Source organism: Microtus ochrogaster, chromosome 7 (assembly GCF_000317375.1).
Source record: "Microtus ochrogaster isolate Prairie Vole_2 chromosome 7, MicOch1.0, whole genome shotgun sequence".
Classification (NCBI taxonomy): domain Eukaryota; kingdom Metazoa; phylum Chordata; class Mammalia; order Rodentia; family Cricetidae; genus Microtus; species Microtus ochrogaster.
The window spans coordinates 81,361,520-81,377,540 of record NC_022014.1 but is presented as its reverse complement, the minus strand read 5'-3'; the positions used below and the strand labels follow the sequence as shown (position 1 = coordinate 81,377,540).

Genomic DNA, 16,021 nt, shown 5'->3' with positions numbered 1-16,021 from the left:
CCCGGATGGTGTGCGTGTGGGCCCGGCCCGGAGCGGACGCTCTCGTTGCGCCGGCCTTCCGCTGGCCCCTGAGAGGCCTGTGAGGTGGAGGTTGAGCCCGGCGGAGCGCAGGTGCGTCCGCGCGGCTAGGGACGAGGGAGGGTTGGAGGTGCGCGCCGTACCCGCGGGTCTTGGGGACTCCGGCGAAGGCTGACAGGTGCGTGGCCGGCGACGGTGTCCGGGGCCGCGGGGAGGAGGACGGGGCATACGAGCGGCGTAGGGAACACGGAGGAGGGATGGCGCGTGAGGAACGTGGAGGAAGGAGGGATGCCGGAGACCGAGGACGGGACCGGTGATGGCGAGGGGCCCCTGCGAACCCCGGCGTGGCCAGGAATTGCATCAGTCGCTCTGCATCCCGGGGTTCTTCCGGAACTTGGGGTCGCATGGTTCTGGGTGACCCCGAGGTTGCGCTCTCTGTGCGGGTGGTTCCTCAGAAGCTTCCCGGGGCTGCAGACCTCAGGGTAGCCAGGCAGAGCCAAAGCCGAGCTTGTAGCCTAGGGCGGTGACAGATCTTTAGCGCGGATCCGTACCGAATTGTTGTAATAGCAGGACCGCGTTCGAACCCAAATGTTCCTTGCTGCTTGTGAATGTGTGTGCGCGCGCGTGCCTGCCTGCGTCTGGCGCATCCCTCAGGGATGGAGATGGTGGAACAGAATCTTAAAACAGACATACCCCGGCATCTGCATAGTCTGGCTTAGCGGTGGATGCCCAAGAGACGTGTAGTTCACCTGTGCCTGGCTCGGCATGCTCTGCGGTGGGGAACCGGAGTGGCCCCAGCCCTGTCTCCCTTCTCCCCCAGCGTGTAATTGACCCCATAAGTCTTAAGGGAGGTTTTCTTGGAAAACGTTTTAAAGAGAGAAAGGCTCTGTTTAAATGCTGCCTGTCTGAATGGAGGGGCCAGGCTTGAGCTCAGAACTGGGTATGCATATTGAGGGCACAGCGTAGCCTAGCCCTTAAGAGATCTGGGTAGGTGAGCGCATCCCTCAGCCTCAGCCACACTTGCTGTGCGTGCACGGCGGAGGGCTTGCGGGGAATCACAAGAGCATTTTTCTTGGTTCCTATATCACGCAGCTTTCTGCCATTACTTCACATTATCCTGACCAAGTGAACCAGAAGGTGCTTCTGGCAAATGACTTTTTTAACGTTCCCATTTGGTCATCCTTGGACCACAGTAGGCCAGGACAAAGGTCTCACCTCCCCGTGGGAAGGTCGGATTTTGGAAGTGATGTCAACGGAACTTTCAGAAGTCAGGCTGTCCTCCTCCTGCAGCTTGAGGACGTTCTATCGGGGGTATTGGCTAGATGGAAGGGACATTCTGAGGCATGCTGCATGTGAACCTGGGCATGGGGAGGGGAACCAAGACTGAGCAGTCATTGAGCCCATCGGTGGTGCATTGTGCTGACTGTGCTGTCCTTTGGATTTGCGTGTGTTTGAACAGATGGAAAATGCCTTTATATGATCAAGTTGACTGTGTGGAAATGGAAGAAAAGGTTTATAGTTAAAGTAAAATTTCATGACTATTTTCTTAAAAAGAAAATAACTGGCTAATGAAATCAAAAAAGTTTGAGGTTTTCATCCATCATTCCTATTGTCTTGTCATCTGTGGACATGATCTTTGGACTGGAGTTGACCCGTGGGTTTGAGAAGCATGACGATGGTGATGTGGAGTGGAGGAAGGGGCCGTCGGGTTGTGGATTTAGTGGTGTGTTAGTACAGTTGTCCTTGGACTCTGAATTCAGAGCTTCTTAATTAAGTCTTGCTCCGTAGCCCTGGCTAGCCTTAAATGTTTGATCCTCTTGTGTCTGTTTCTTGAATGTTGGGGTTATGGGCATGCATCTCTGTGCCTGGCTTCCTTTCACCTTAGTGATGCCGCTTTCCTGGTAGAAGGTCATACATAGTTCACACGAGAAAGCGGTTTACGGGGCCCACGGGAGAAGCCAGTCGTGGGTGACAGTCTCGCTGCTCATCCTCCAGGTGCTGGCACCCATTCTGGACTCTACACTTGGCAGTGTTGGTGACTGAGCAGGCTGAAGTCCAGGAAAGCACCTGCTGGGTCAGCTCCGTCCCTCCCTTGAGAGCCTGATTCCCTGCTGCAGAGAAAAGCAGCAGCCGGCACAGACACCCCAGGTAAGCCCTGGACGCTGCCTCGTCTTATTTCTTCCAGTGACCCGAACCTGGCAGTGGCTGGCCTGTGGGTGAAGGTCTTTGTGAGTCCCCACCACAGAAGGCTTTAGGACTGGTGCTTGCTTTGTTTTTGTTATTTGTTTTGGGGTCTACCCGTGTAGCTGACTCCTGGATAGTCAGGGTAGTGGGTCTCATTTGTCTGATGTGAATGAGCAGTTCCAGGTCTGTATGTTTGTAAGTGTGGCTCTAGCAGCTAATGGTGGACAGGATGGGGTATGGGTGACAGTCTGATGATGGCGGGGCTCATCTTTGTTGCGGTGTCTCTGCTGTTGTTCTGGCTGACTGTGCCTCTGTTAGGAGCTGCTGTGCAGCAGGCTTCCTGACTAATCCTTGTAGCCACCTCCCAGTTAACCATCTGAGCCTGGGCCTGTGTGGAGATAGAACACACAGATCTGCCCTTGTGGAGCCTGGGTCCCTGTTGCCCACTTAGCTTTACTTCTCAAGCTCTTCAATTGGCAACAGATAGGGTGTGTGTGTGTGTGTGTGTGTCTGTCTGTCTGTCTGTCTCATCTGGTTGAGACATGGTCATAGTCTGTAGCCCATGCCGGGCTAGAAGTCACAGTAGTCCTTCTGCTTCAACCTCCCAAGTGCTGGGAGTAAGTCAGCACTGAGCAGCATGCCCAGCTGAGAGAGCAAATCTGTATGTATGCTGCACCATGGAAATAGAATGGCTAAATGCAAGGTCAAAGTTCACAACAGCTACATGAGAAAAATAAGAAAGGTAAAATTGATTTTTGTAATATATTTTATTTGAATCAGGCTATGTAAGATATTGACATTTCAACATGTACCAGGTGAGAGATGGAGATGCCATGTGTCGTTTTCTTAAAGTAAACCATGGAAACCTGATGGTGACTCCCATAGCTCTCAGCCTGGACCAGGCTGTCCACATGCTTGGTATCGAATGTGGCCCCTGGCCTCTGTAGAAGAGCACAGAGAGGCCTGTGCAGACAAGCCTGGCCATCTGTCTTATGTTGATTCTCGTGTGAGTGTGCACATATGTTTGGTTTTTGTTTGAGAGGGTCTCTCTGGGGCTGGAGATGTCTCTGGTTAGGAGCTTTGGCTGTTCTTCTAGAGAGAGAACTGGGTTCAATTCCCAGCACCAACATGGCAGTTCATAACTGTAACTCCAGTTCCAGGGGATCTGTTGTACCAGGCATGCATGTGTTGCACATATCTGTGTAGGCAGGTAAAATACCCATATATGTAAAATAAAATAAATCTTGAGAGAGACAGACAGACACACTCTCACTGTGTAACCCTGGCTGGCCTGGAACTCTGTGTAAAGCAGGCTGATCTCCAATTCACTGAGATCCACAAGGATTTGCCTTCCAAGTTCTGGGATTAAAGGTTTGTGGACTATTCCCAGCCAACATTTCTTTTTTTAATATTTATTCTTAATTATACATAGTTTTTGGTGTACATGTGAATGCAAGTGCTTGTGAATTCTAGAAGAGGGTATTGGACGCCCTGGATCTGGCTATACGTGGTTGTGAGCTGCTTGGCCTGAGTGCTGGGAACTGCACTTGGTCCTCTTCCAGAGCAGTGCATGCACTAAGTCGTCTCTACAACCCCCTCCAATTCATTTTTCACATTTGCTGCCTGAAACCAGAGCGTGTGAGAATATGCCGTCCACTGGTTTTTAAATAGTTTCAGGAAATAATGCCAGTGGTCACATGCAGCGCTGCTTGCTCTGCCTTTAGCTGTCCCTGTGCCTGTAGCTGTCCATGGCTGTTGAGTAGAAGGAGCAGGCAGAAGTCGTGTACTTGCTCTGGGATGTAGCTGTTTATGGGTCTGGGGTTCTTCCCACCCCACAGGAATGCACCATGCCAATAGTTGATAAGCTGAAGGAGGCTCTTAAGCCTGGCCGCAAGGACTCAGCAGAGGATGGGGACCTGGGCAAGCTGCTGGCCGCCTCTGCCAAGAAGGTCCTTTTGCAGAGGATTGAGTTTGAACCTGCCAGCAAGAGCTTCTCCTACCAGCTAGAGTCCTTGAAGAGCAAGTATGTGCTGCTGAACTCCAGGGCCGACGGAGCGAGTCGCCACAAGAGTGGAGATGAGCTACAGCCCAGGAAACCAGGTACTGGGGGCTGTGTTTTGGCCCAAGTGAGTAGCCCTGAGTTGGCAGCTGGAGTAGTTTTGGGCTTCCAGGAGTCAGTGGTCTGTCATAATAGCTGTCATAATACAGGGTGACCGGGAAGGATATCTGTGTACTTGCCCATTCCTTGAATGTGACCTCCTTCTTTAGTGAGGTCAGAAAGCAGGTCCAAGGGGCTAAGGAATGGCTCAGCCAATGAAAGCGTTAGCTGTATGAGTCTGCAGCTCAAGCCCACAGAAATGGCTGGATTGAGTGCTCTGGTATGCCTGTCACCCCAGCACCCCTGCAGAGAGAGGGGAGGAGGAGACCTGAGGATCAGCAGGAAGCTCATGGACAGCTCGCTTGGAGTGTGCCAAGCGTGTGCCGGAAAAACAATTGGAGACACTCTGCCTCAGTGTGGGGGGAGGTGGAGAGTGAATCCTAAAAGTTGTCCTCTGACCCCAACACACACGCCATCTTTTTTTTTTTTTTTAAAGATTTATTTATTTATTATGTATACAACATTCTGCCTCCGTGTATGCCCACACGCTGGAAGAGGGCGCCAGATCTCATTACAGATGGTTGTGAGCCACCATATGGTTGCTGGGAATTGAACTCAGGACCTCTGGAAGAGCAGCAGGTGCTCTTAACCACTGAGCCATCTCTCCAGCCCCTGCACACTCCATCTTACTCTCATGTATACCTACACACAGTTTCAGGGGGGAGAGAATGTGTGGGATGAAAATACAGATTTCGGGTGGATTCCTTGGCGCACAGTATGGCGCAGAGCTGGGACCCACTGTTTCTTCTCATCACAGGGGCCTTGAGCTCTGAACTGAGCTTGGAAGGTCCCTGGGATGACCTGGTCTCATCTTTTTCTCTTCTAGGCACCGAGCGTGTGTCTGGAAGTGGAGGCGACGGAGTCCCTGCCCCACAGAAAGTGCTCTTCCCTATGGAGAGACTGTCGCTGAGGTGGGAGCGCGTTTTCCGCGTTGGGGCAGGGCTGCACAACCTGGGTAACACCTGCTTCCTGAACTCCACCATTCAGTGCTTGACCTACACACCGCCTCTGGCCAACTACCTGCTCTCCAAAGAGCACGCACGGAGCTGTGAGTGGGGCTTACAGTGGGCTTCGGTGTGAGTCACCTGAACCAGACAGTCCCTCACTTTAACACCAGCTAGATAGTCCCCTGTGTGTGAGGGGCTGTCGTTCTGTCTGTCTGACAGTTAGAGTGAAGCTAATGGGACATGGTGGTTGACACAGTGAGGGGAATTTCATCTGCTATTGTATAGGCCATGTGTGGGTCTCACTCAGGCAGGGTCATGCTCTTTAGAGAGAAGGGTTTTTGAAAGATGCATCCTCACAGCGTCTGTTCAACTATCTTGTGTGTGTGCTGAACCAATTTTGGGAACCAAACATGCCCCAAAGTAGAAATTAGAATCGGGTGAAGAAGCTGGAGTGGTGAGATTTACCAGAGCTAGCTCATGTTACTCCTTTAGTAGCTCTTCTAGTGAACACTAGCTTATGCTGAGGGGTTCTTAAACCTGGAGAAGCAAAACCCGTCCTGCCTTACTGATGAGCTGCTCTAAACATGTTAGCTAATACGAAAGCATCTTGGGCAGCTTGAAATCATTTGGAGAACTGGGGTTCCTCCTGAGAGTACAGGCATCCTGTAGGAAAGCCTCCCACAGATGCTCAGCATGCTGCAAGAGCCTCTGCCTATCTGTGCCCCAGTTCTGCCGCTAAACTTAGTTGGATCTTTAGAATGTTCTTTGGCTTTCTTCTGCCCCCTGTCCCTGCTTTACAGAAGAATACTGGCTTTTATACAGAATTGTAAGGATGAAATGAATTCTATCAAAGGCTTGGTCTTATATCACTTGGCACAGAGGGTGTGCTGTGGGTGATCAGGTAGTCACTATATTAGTGGAGTGAGAGAGGATGCTTGCCTGGAAAACTTGACGGTGATAACAAACCCTCTTAGAGTAGTAGAAGGGCCTTTCCCTTCTGATAGTTCACAGAAGGCAGCGGAGCATTATCCTAGGTAGTGACCTTGTAAGTATGTACTGTAAGGTACAGTCAAGCGTGGGTGGCCACATTGCCACTCTGTAAGACTGCTAGAAAAGGAAAGTGTTCTAAAAAGAGTATTCCAGTCAGACACAGCGGCTCACGCCTTTAATCTCAGCTCTTGGTAGGCAGAGGCAAGGGCAACCTGGTCTACACAGAGTTCCAGGCCAGCCCGGGCTACATCGTGAAGTTCTGTCTCAGAAAAGAAAAGAAAGAAAGGGGGCTGGAGAGATACAGCTTAGCGGTTAAGAGCACAGGGGACCTGGGTTCAAGTCTTAGCACCCACATGGCAGCTCACAACTATCAGTAACTCCCAGGATCTGACACCCTCACACAGACATACATACAGGCAAAACACCAATACACATAAAATAAAATTTAAAAAATGAAAAAAAAAAGTGTTTCTGCCTAAGTCACTAAACCCACATACGTGTGTGTATTTTTTTGGAAAGAAAAACTTTTGTATCCAAAACCAACTCCAAGAACCCAACCTTAGCTGGAGCTGAATTAGTCTCATATAAAGTGACTCAGTGGCTCTTGCAGAGGACCTGGGTTCAATCCCCTGCACCTACATGGTGGCTCACAACCATTTGTAACTCCAGTTACCTGACACCCTCTTCTGTCATCCAAAGGTAGCAGGCATACAGACGATATACAGACATACACACGGGCCAAATACTCATTAAACATAAAATAAAAAAATAAATCTTTTTAAAAAACAGTGTACATAAGTATATTTTATCTTCTGAACAAATCTTAGTAACATAATGTCCAGTGGGCAGGAAAGTCACAGAAAACACACAAGGGGTGTGTGTGTTTGTCAATTCACATGCGCGAGCAGATGCAGAGGAACAGAAGTACATTGAATGTTCATCACTTTCTACCTTTTTTTTTTTTTTTTTTTTTGAGGAGGAGGATTGCTCACTAAACCAGGATCTCACTGGGCTAGGATGGGTTAGCAAACTCCCAGGATCAGTCTGCCTGTCTCAGTGCCCTTCTGCAAGGCTGGGATTTCAGGCCTAGGTGGCCATGCCCAGAATGAGTGTTGGAGCTTTGAAATCATGTCCTCTTGCTTTCAAAGGAAGCACTCTCCCTACTAAGCCTGTCCCCAGCTCATAGGTAATGAGACTTTAAAGAAAACAATGGCCAGGCAGTGGTGGCACATGTCTTTAATCCCAGCACTTGGGAGGGAGAGACAGGCAGATCTCTATGTTCAACACTAGCCTGGTCTACAGAGCAAGTTTCAGGATAGCCAGGGCTACACAGAGAATCCCTGTTTCACTCAGGAAGAGAGAGAGAAAATAAAAAGTCACAGGTGGGAGGGTGGTGGCTAAAGTTAGGAGTCAGATCAGGCTGGATCCAGAGGCAGATATATGGGATAGGAGGAGTGGCGTTAACATGACTTTGAGCTGCTCGATGAGCTCAAGAGCGTTCTGTTCCTTAAAGGAGTGAGTGTGTCTGGGGTAGCACCCTTGTTCACGCTGTACAGGGTCAGGGTTTAATCTCTACTGCTGCCAGAAATACTCACAGCTCTGAAAGCTCTGGGACTGCTGTCAGAGTGTTCAGACTGTCGTCTTGACCTCATGGCCTTGGCAGTCAGATCCTCCTACCGAGCCTTACATAAGTGCTTTCTTCTGTTCTTTTCTTGTCCGTTCTTTCCCTGTAGAGTCCTCCATTTTTTGCTTGCTCCACAGGGGTCTTTTGAACCATTTTTCAGCTTTGGGTTGATTCAGTTAAGCGGTGGTATAACTGAATCCTGGTTACCTGGTTAGCTGCAGTGTGGTTCGGCAGGCATGGAGTACCACAGCTGTGGTCTGTATCCTCTGTGTGGATCACCTGACTGTGAGCGGCACCTACTCACCCAGGAGCAGCCAGTGCTGCTGGTGAGGGGTCAATACACTGGTCTCAGCTACTGAGAGTAGCACTAATTGGTTTGGGTTGGATTTCGTGTGACAAGATTGGCCTGAAGCATCATGTTCAGGGTTTGTCTCATAGAATTGAAGGTGTACCTGGCCAGCACAGCAGGCAGCTAGCCTGTGGCAGGCAGCCAAGGTTCAGAGGTGTAAATGACCTCAGTCTTCACAAAGCTGACAGCTTCTTTTGCTACAGAAATTTCTCTTCTAGGTGTATTCCTTAGTGCATAAGGAGAAAAATGGCAGGTCCATTCATTGCAGTGGTGGTAGATGTGAAAAAGTGGAGTTTGTTGGGGTGAATACATACCATAAGTAGACCTGTCTGTCCATTTGTGGAATGTTCCAGCTGTAGAACCAGGGGAAAGAGCTGGGTGGGCAGCATGGATGTCAGGAAAGCAAATTGCAGGTGTGTGGCATAGCCGGCACACCTCCCTGAGCCTGTTGACTTGTGGCCATGATGATACCGTTTGTGTGTTACAGTGGGCAGGCACTGTATTGGATCAAGGTACCTGTGGGGAAGGATTGTGGGGAGTTGGACTATGATAATCAGCGTTTCACTTACAGCCCCCCAAGACCGTTGAAGCAGGGTGGGGTCATGTTCTTTCTACATCTATTTTAAAAGTCAGTTTTAAGGCAGGAGTGTATCTTGTTCTAGTGCAGTGTTTAATGAGAAACTAGTCCGTTTATATAAGCATCAGGCTTGCTGGTCAGTAGCTTCTGTTGAACTTCTAGGCTGTCATACGTAGCCTGTGTTGCGTTCACCCTGCACGTGAAGTGAGGATGTCATTATGGGTTGTCTGGAAATTACTCACCCTAAAGTTGCTTCTTGCCCACTGTAGGTCACCAAGGAAGCTTCTGCATGCTGTGTGTCATGCAGAACCACATGGTCCAGGCCTTTGCCAACAGCGGCAATGCCATCAAGCCCGTTTCCTTCATCAGAGACCTGAAAAGTAAGAAAGAATTTTGGTTGAGTATCTGTCTGCCAAGTACTGGCTCTGTGGTTGGAGGAAGGAGGAGAAAAACCATGGATGAAGTCTCAGGAATCCTTATGTATGGAAGGTCCCACATAATGGTGCAGACCCCAGCATGGTAGTTAGTATGCATACGTGTGTGTGCTCAGTGTTTCACTGAAGGAAGGCTTTCTCTGGGCACTGCTTGGAAGAATAGTTAGGCTTTTAGCCAGGTGGGAGGGCTGTGTCTGAAATTAAGACACAGGTGAGCATGAAAGCTGGGAGAGGGGTGAGGGAGATGTGCACTGATGTACGCTGTAGAGACCCTGTCTTCTAGTCACATGGCACTCTGACATGATGCTGGCTTCTGTGAAAGTGGCCTCCAGCAGTCAAGATCCTTTTGCATCTTTCTCTTCTTCCTCCAGAGATCGCCCGGCACTTCCGCTTCGGGAACCAAGAGGACGCACACGAATTCCTGCGGTACACCATCGATGCCATGCAGAAGGCCTGCTTGAACGGCTATGCTAAGTATGTGTCTCACTTCCCGACACGTGCTACTTGGCTGAGGACTCCTTCTTTATGTTGGGGGCAGCGCAGCATCCTGGTGAACACAGCCAGCCTCCCTCTAGCCATCCTCGGAGGTGTTTGTGTTGTTGCCCAGGTCTGACTACCTGGTACTCTGCAGCCTGGGCCATTAAGCTCTGTTGGAGGGAGCTGCTCTAGAAAATTTCTTGAAGCTGGGCGGTGGTGGCACACGCCTTTAATCCCAGCACTTGGGAGGCAGAGGCAGGCAGATCTCAATGAGTTCAAATCCAGCCTGGTCTACAAAGTGGGCTCCAGGATAGCCAGGACTGTTTCACAGAGAAACCCTGTCTCAAAAAAAAAAAAAAAGCTTCCAAAGTTGACCTGTAGCCATGAACTTGTTCAGCCTCTCTAAAACCACGTCTTTACTTTGAAATAGAGAAGGCTATCATTGGAAGTGGGGGCTCACACTTAGAGAAAGAAGGTAGGGAGATCACACTTAGAAATGAGGGAACTCACACTTAGAGGAGGAAGCAGGGGCTTCACACTTGGGGAAGGAATGAGGGCTCACTTCCATGAAAATGCAAAAGCATGGAGAAAAACATAGCATGTGGAAAGCTATAATTCTTTTTGTGGGGGCAGGGAGGGGGGTTGAGACAAATTTTCTCTGTGTAGCTTTGGCGCCTGTCCTGGAACTCACTCTATAGACCAGGCTGGCCTTGAACTCACAGAGATCAAACTGCCTCTGCCTCTGAGTGCTAGGTTTAAAGCTGTGCACCACCACCACCCAGCTGAAAAGTTATAATTCTTAAAAATCTTATTCTGTTTGATGCTAGATTGTTTTCTCTCTCTCTCTCTCTCTCTTTTTTTTTTTTTTTCTCTCTCTCTCTCTCTCTCTCTCTTTTTTTTTTTTTTTTTTAGTGTTTTAGTCAGGGTCTAACTGTGTCGCCTAAACTGGCCTCACGCTCTTGATCCTGCTGCCTCATTTCCCAGAGCAGGAGTCCAGAAGTGTAGCACCTCACTTCACTGTTTTCCACGTTTGAGAGTGTGGAACACGGCTGGTTACTCTGTGCAGCAGGTACTCCATGGCTGCCCAGTTTCTCATTCATAGAAGATGGCATTAGCCTAAGACCCGGCTTAGTAACTGCATCCTTCTGGAATATCTGTGGAAGGTGATCTGTGCTACAGAAGTGGCTCTCACCTGTGACGTTGTTTGCTGTGGTCTCCTGTGCTGCAGTTCTGTGTTGCTGACTTAGCTTTGGAGGGTCTCTAGTTAGTTCTGTGACATTTACCACAGTCTGGTCTCTGGTGGTTTTCTGTCTTTAGGCCCAGGTCCACTTTCACTTGGACAGGTTCTCTCTGCAGTCTCCACTCAGAAAGGCTGTTCCTTTATTGTTTGTTTTATTTCTTTTTTTTTTTTTTTAATTTGATTTGGATTTTGGTTTTTATTTTTGTAGACTAGGTTGGCCTTGAACTCAGAAATCTGCCTGCCTCTGCCTCCCAAGTGATAGGATTAAAGGTGTGTACCACCACCACCCAGTTCTTTTTTTTTTCCCTTTAAGACAGGGTGGTGAGTAACCCTTGAACTCTTGATCCTTTTGCCTCTGCCACCCAAGTGCTGGAATTATGGTGTGCACCACCATGCCTTGGCACCTTTTATTTTTAATTTATTTTTATCATTTTATGATTGTGTCTGTGGATGTATATCTCTGTGAGTGAGTATCATGTGTTGGTTCCCATGGAGGCCAGAGGAGTGTGTCAGATCCTCTGGAGCTGGAGTTACAGGCAGTCGTGAGCCACATGGCATGGGTGCTGGGAACTGAGCCTTTTTTCCAACCCCAAATGAGATCTATGTTCTATCTTATTTTGTTTTTAGCATGTGTTTGTTTATTTAAAGTCTTGTCTTTAGGATGTTTCTTCTGTTTCTTGAGTGTCTCAGTCTGTTTAGGTCCCTTTAGACCCTGTTGTCACTCTTCTCCTTTGGCCTGGAGATGGTTTTTATTGACAGACAGAGTTGCCTGCAGAACGCCTCTGTATAGATTGAAGCTGCCTATGATTCTTTACTCCAGAGCCCATCTGTCTTTTGCCTGCACTGGGCAGTGTGCAGTGCACCTTCTTGCATTGATGATTTTTTTTTTTTGGAGTGGCGTATATGTCCCTGCCCTCCAGTGTCAAGATGCTAGTCCGTCGCTTGGCCTTCTTCAAGTGGTTTTGGAGCCTGCTGCCTCCATGTCCTTCAGTTCTCACAGCCCCTGCCCTGGGCCAGGGTGGAGCTGCATTTGACTCTCTTCTCCAGCCCCTGAGCAGTAGCTGCTTCCAACCGAAGGGCTGTGGACCTACTAATATGGGCAGTTGATTATCTCTTTTTTTGATTAATAGTTGTAGTTCATATTTTTTTCATTGCCTATTGTTGCACAAAAAAAATTGGTTTCCAAAAGTTTTGGTGATAAGTGTTTAAAAGTTCACAGGAAAGCCTTGTACATCATCCATTCAGAGGGCAGTGAACTGTGCAGCATGGGCTCTGGCCAGGTGCTGTCGGCCACAGGAGATGGCCTTGGGAGATCTCCACACTTCGTGCCACTCAGTGGTAGTGGCTGAGGATGTAACCTCTGGCCGAGAATAGAATCTGGGGGAGTCAGCGAGCAGCTGAGAGCTGGCCACACTCTCCTATTGCTGTCGTCTTCTGGAGAATAGAATACTCCAGGCCTATCCCTAGTGTGGGAGGGTGGCTGTGGCAGGTCAACCAAGTAGAGTACTGAGGTAGAGGAACTGTGCCTGGCCAGGCAAAGAAGGTGCCAGTCAGTGTGGTTTAGTGCTGCCCAGGTATCAGGAAAAAGGAAGGGTATGGTGGCCCTTCTCTGTTCAAGGCTCCTGCTGTCATGTCCCTTCATGTGACAGCCAGTCAAGAAATATTACTGAACCTGCAGCTTTAGCCTCCACAGCCCAGTGGAAGACATGGCAAGGGCCAATGCCATGGGTCCTAGGACTGGACCTGCATCCCAGTCAAGGCTTGGGTCCTTCTACAGAGAGTGGAAAGCAGGGATACTATTGGATGAAGTTGCTGGGGTGTTCTGTGGGGTGGTTAAGTGGTTGTGAAAGTTGAAGGTGCTGTTGTGGGGTGGGGGCCCAAGAGACAGAGGTCTGATGAAGAGTTTAGGAATGCTGCTGGGGGCTGGAGTGGAGTCGGGCATCATCTGTCAGCTGGTGCTGACGAGGGTGGGATGCTGGCTGTGAATAGCATGCTTTGCTGTGCTGTGCTGTCCTCATCATGGTTGTGGCTTCCTTTTAGGTTGGATCGGCAGACGCAGGCTACTACCCTGGTGCATCAGATCTTTGGAGGGTATCTCAGGTCCCGAGGTAAGCAGATGATCTGTACTTTGAGCCAGGAAGTCCTCAGCATTCCCAGACAGGTGGGGTGTGCCCCTAGCTGCAAGAGTGTACGCTGGAGGTCCCAGGCCTTGTCTTTCTGACTGGCCACCCTTGCCCACCGTGGGACTGTCCCCTGAGGGAGTTGGAGAAGCAGTGTGTGACATGATGAGTTCTTTCTTCGCTCTCAGTCCTTGGAGTGAGGCCTGTGTTCTGCTGCAGAGGGCTTGTCCACTGGCCTGTGGGAGTAGCCAGGCAGGCAAGGCCTGATAAAAGAAACTGGTGTGACCTGTATCTGTGTCTCCAGTTAAGGGACAGTCTCCTTTCGTGAGAGCTGAGTTTAATGATGTAGACCTGTGGTTCTGGGTGTCTGGACCTGGGTGGTGCTCTGGTGGGTCCCAGCTTCCCACTGCCTCTGTGTTCTGTTGCAGTGAAGTGCTCTGTGTGCAAGAGCGTCTCAGACACATACGATCCCTACTTGGACATAGCCCTGGAGATTCGGGTATGCTTGGCAGTGATCTGTGTTCCTGGGGGTGACGAGGGTGAGAGGGAGGCCAGAGAGATCAACAGCAAGAAAGGTGTGGGTCAGAATAGATGGGAATAAGGGCACTCGGCTCCCCTGTGTCCTCTGTTTGCAGCAGGGTGGTTGCCTCTGCTGCACATAGCACGAATAAGCCAACATTTGTGACCCAAAGTTCCTTCGCTCCATTTTTCAGCTTTCTCTGGTCACAGTACTGTTTTGTTTGGGGAGGTAGGTCTTGCCTTTGCCTATATAAATTCCTTCCTTTTAAAGAATAAAAAGTAAAACTTAGTTTTGTGTTCTGAGGCATCAATAGTGGCAGTGCCTCACACTGGGGCTTGAGGAGAGAACGCCTCTTTGCTGTCAGCCTATCCTTGCCTTTGCAGGGACCTTGAGTTTCTGAGCCACCCCAGCTGCAGTCACAGTGAAAGTGCCTGACTCATGATCTCACATGGCTGTCACCTGTCACCTCTAGAGAAGGGCACTGTCCGCTCCTTGCTCATCTGCTGGGGGTGGGGATGAGTTAGCAAGGCCAATATTTATGCAAGTCAGGTTTTATCACTTGCTGCCTCGGCCTGAAAAGACCTTAAATCTGGGACTTCGCGAGTCAGGTTTTTTTCTCTTGATGCTCATTCTGTTCTGTTTTCGTCCTCCTCAGCAAGCTGCAAATATTGTGCGTGCTCTGGAACTTTTCGTGAAACCAGATGTGCTGAGTGGAGAGAACGCCTATATGTGTGCTAAGTAAGTGTCATCTGCTTATAAGAAAGTGACCGCCCGGAACGCTATAAATAGTTGCCTTACCCTCCTCAGGGATGACCGCTGCTCACATTTCCTGAGTGGCCTTCATCTGGCTTATGGACGCGGCCTACCAGCAGCCTGAGGCCCATAACCGCTGCTCACCCAGTGCCTGTCCTTGTGACATGTATTAGCGTGTTGAAGAATAGTGCGCTGTTTTCCCTGTGTCTACCATGGAAACTGCGTCAAAGAGAGGCAAAAGGTCTGATCCGTAGTCCCTCTCAGAGGACACAATGGAGAACCCTCCACCCTGCTGTCTTGATCTTAAATGAGACCTGTGTGCAGCTCCTATTTTAGGGGTCGGGTCATCCTTCTGTCTCAGCACGAACAGTTGTCCTCATGAGGCACACCCTGGGGGAGCTGGCACGGGGGTCATTTTAAAGCTGCAACCCAAAGTCCCTTCACTCCAGTTTTCAGTTGGTCACAGCACTGGTTTGTTTGGGGGGTAGTTTGGAATTTTGTTTTGTTTTTGACTTGGGCAGGATCTCTCTGTGTAGCCCTGACTGACTTCACACTCACAGATCCAACTGCCCCACCCCCTGAGTACTGGGATTGAAGGCCAGCAACATTGCATTGGGCTTTCATTTTTGTTTTGAGACCAGGTCTCACCATGTAGCCCTGGCTGTCCTGGAACTTTCTGTAGACCAGGCTAGCCTCATTCACAGAGATCCACTTCTCTGCTTCCTGAGTGCTGGGGATTAAAGTCCTGAGCCACCATGTCTGGCCACATTGGGATTTTTAGGGTTTTTTTTTGCTTTTATCCCTCTTTAAATTTGCTTCCCCTAGCTTGGGATGAGATTGTCTTTCATCTCAGTTTCCTGCCCGTTTCTCATCTGGCTGTGTTGTGCCTCCACACTGGCCCTGTGTGCTTCCCATGTTTCACAAAGTCTCACCTCTCACTTAGGTTCCTAGTTGAGGGGTCTTCTTGCTTTGGGACTTGTGATTGTCTATCTTAGAGTGTGTGGGTTTGGCTTCAGATGCCTGTTGGCACAGGCCTTCCTGCTACTAAGGCAGCAGGACATCTGCCGAGCACACCAATAGCTTTTCCATTTGCTCTTGTAGGTGTAAGAAGAAGGTTCCAGCCAGCAAGCGCTTCACCATCCATAGAACATCCAATGTCCTAACTCTGTCCCTCAAGCGCTTTGCCAATTTCAGTGGGGGGAAGATCACCAAGGTGAGACACCCCGTTGATGTCCAGGTTGCTCTTGAGAAGAACAGGTCTAGGGATCTGCCCGTCTGTCTTTTAAATTTTTTTTAATTATTTACTTATTTTGGTTTCTCGAGACAGGGTTTCTCTGTAGCTTTGGAGCCTGTCCTGGCACTTGCTCTTGTAGACCGCTCTATTCTCAAACTCACAGAGATCTGCCTGTCCTGCCTCCTGAGTGCAGGGTTTAAAGGCCTGCACCACCACCGCCCGGCTTAAATTTTATTTTAGTTTATTCTATGTGTATGAGTGTTTTTGCCTCCTTGTTTATCTGTATATCACTTGTAAGCTTGGTGCCCTCAGAGGCCAGAAGGAGGTGTTAGATTCCCTTGGAAATGTAGTTACAGACGTTTGTGAGCCACCCGTGATGCAGGGAATTAAACCTGG

The 16,021-nt window shown here is 49.5% G+C and overlaps 1 protein-coding gene across 2 annotated transcripts in view; it reads left to right on the top strand.

Moving 5' to 3' along the window:
- Positions 1-16,021, top strand: part of Usp36 (ubiquitin specific peptidase 36) — a 32,625-nt gene continuing 16,604 nt past the window's right edge. Inside the window, exons 1-10 of one of the 2 annotated variants that reach the window (XM_026780408.1) lie at positions 1-111; positions 2,014-2,166; positions 4,041-4,302; positions 5,187-5,408; positions 9,117-9,227; positions 9,653-9,755; positions 13,039-13,106; positions 13,547-13,617; positions 14,294-14,376; positions 15,493-15,604. In XM_026780408.1, coding sequence (XP_026636209.1) covers positions 4,050-4,302; positions 5,187-5,408; positions 9,117-9,227; positions 9,653-9,755; positions 13,039-13,106; positions 13,547-13,617; positions 14,294-14,376; positions 15,493-15,604 — 1,023 coding nt within the window. In that variant the 5' untranslated portion in view covers positions 1-111; positions 2,014-2,166; positions 4,041-4,049. Of the gene's footprint in view, positions 197-2,013; positions 2,167-4,040; positions 4,303-5,186; positions 5,409-9,116; positions 9,228-9,652; positions 9,756-13,038; positions 13,107-13,546; positions 13,618-14,293; positions 14,377-15,492; positions 15,605-16,021 lie in introns of both variants that reach the window. The other variant, XM_005350811.3, reaches the window with a different exon arrangement.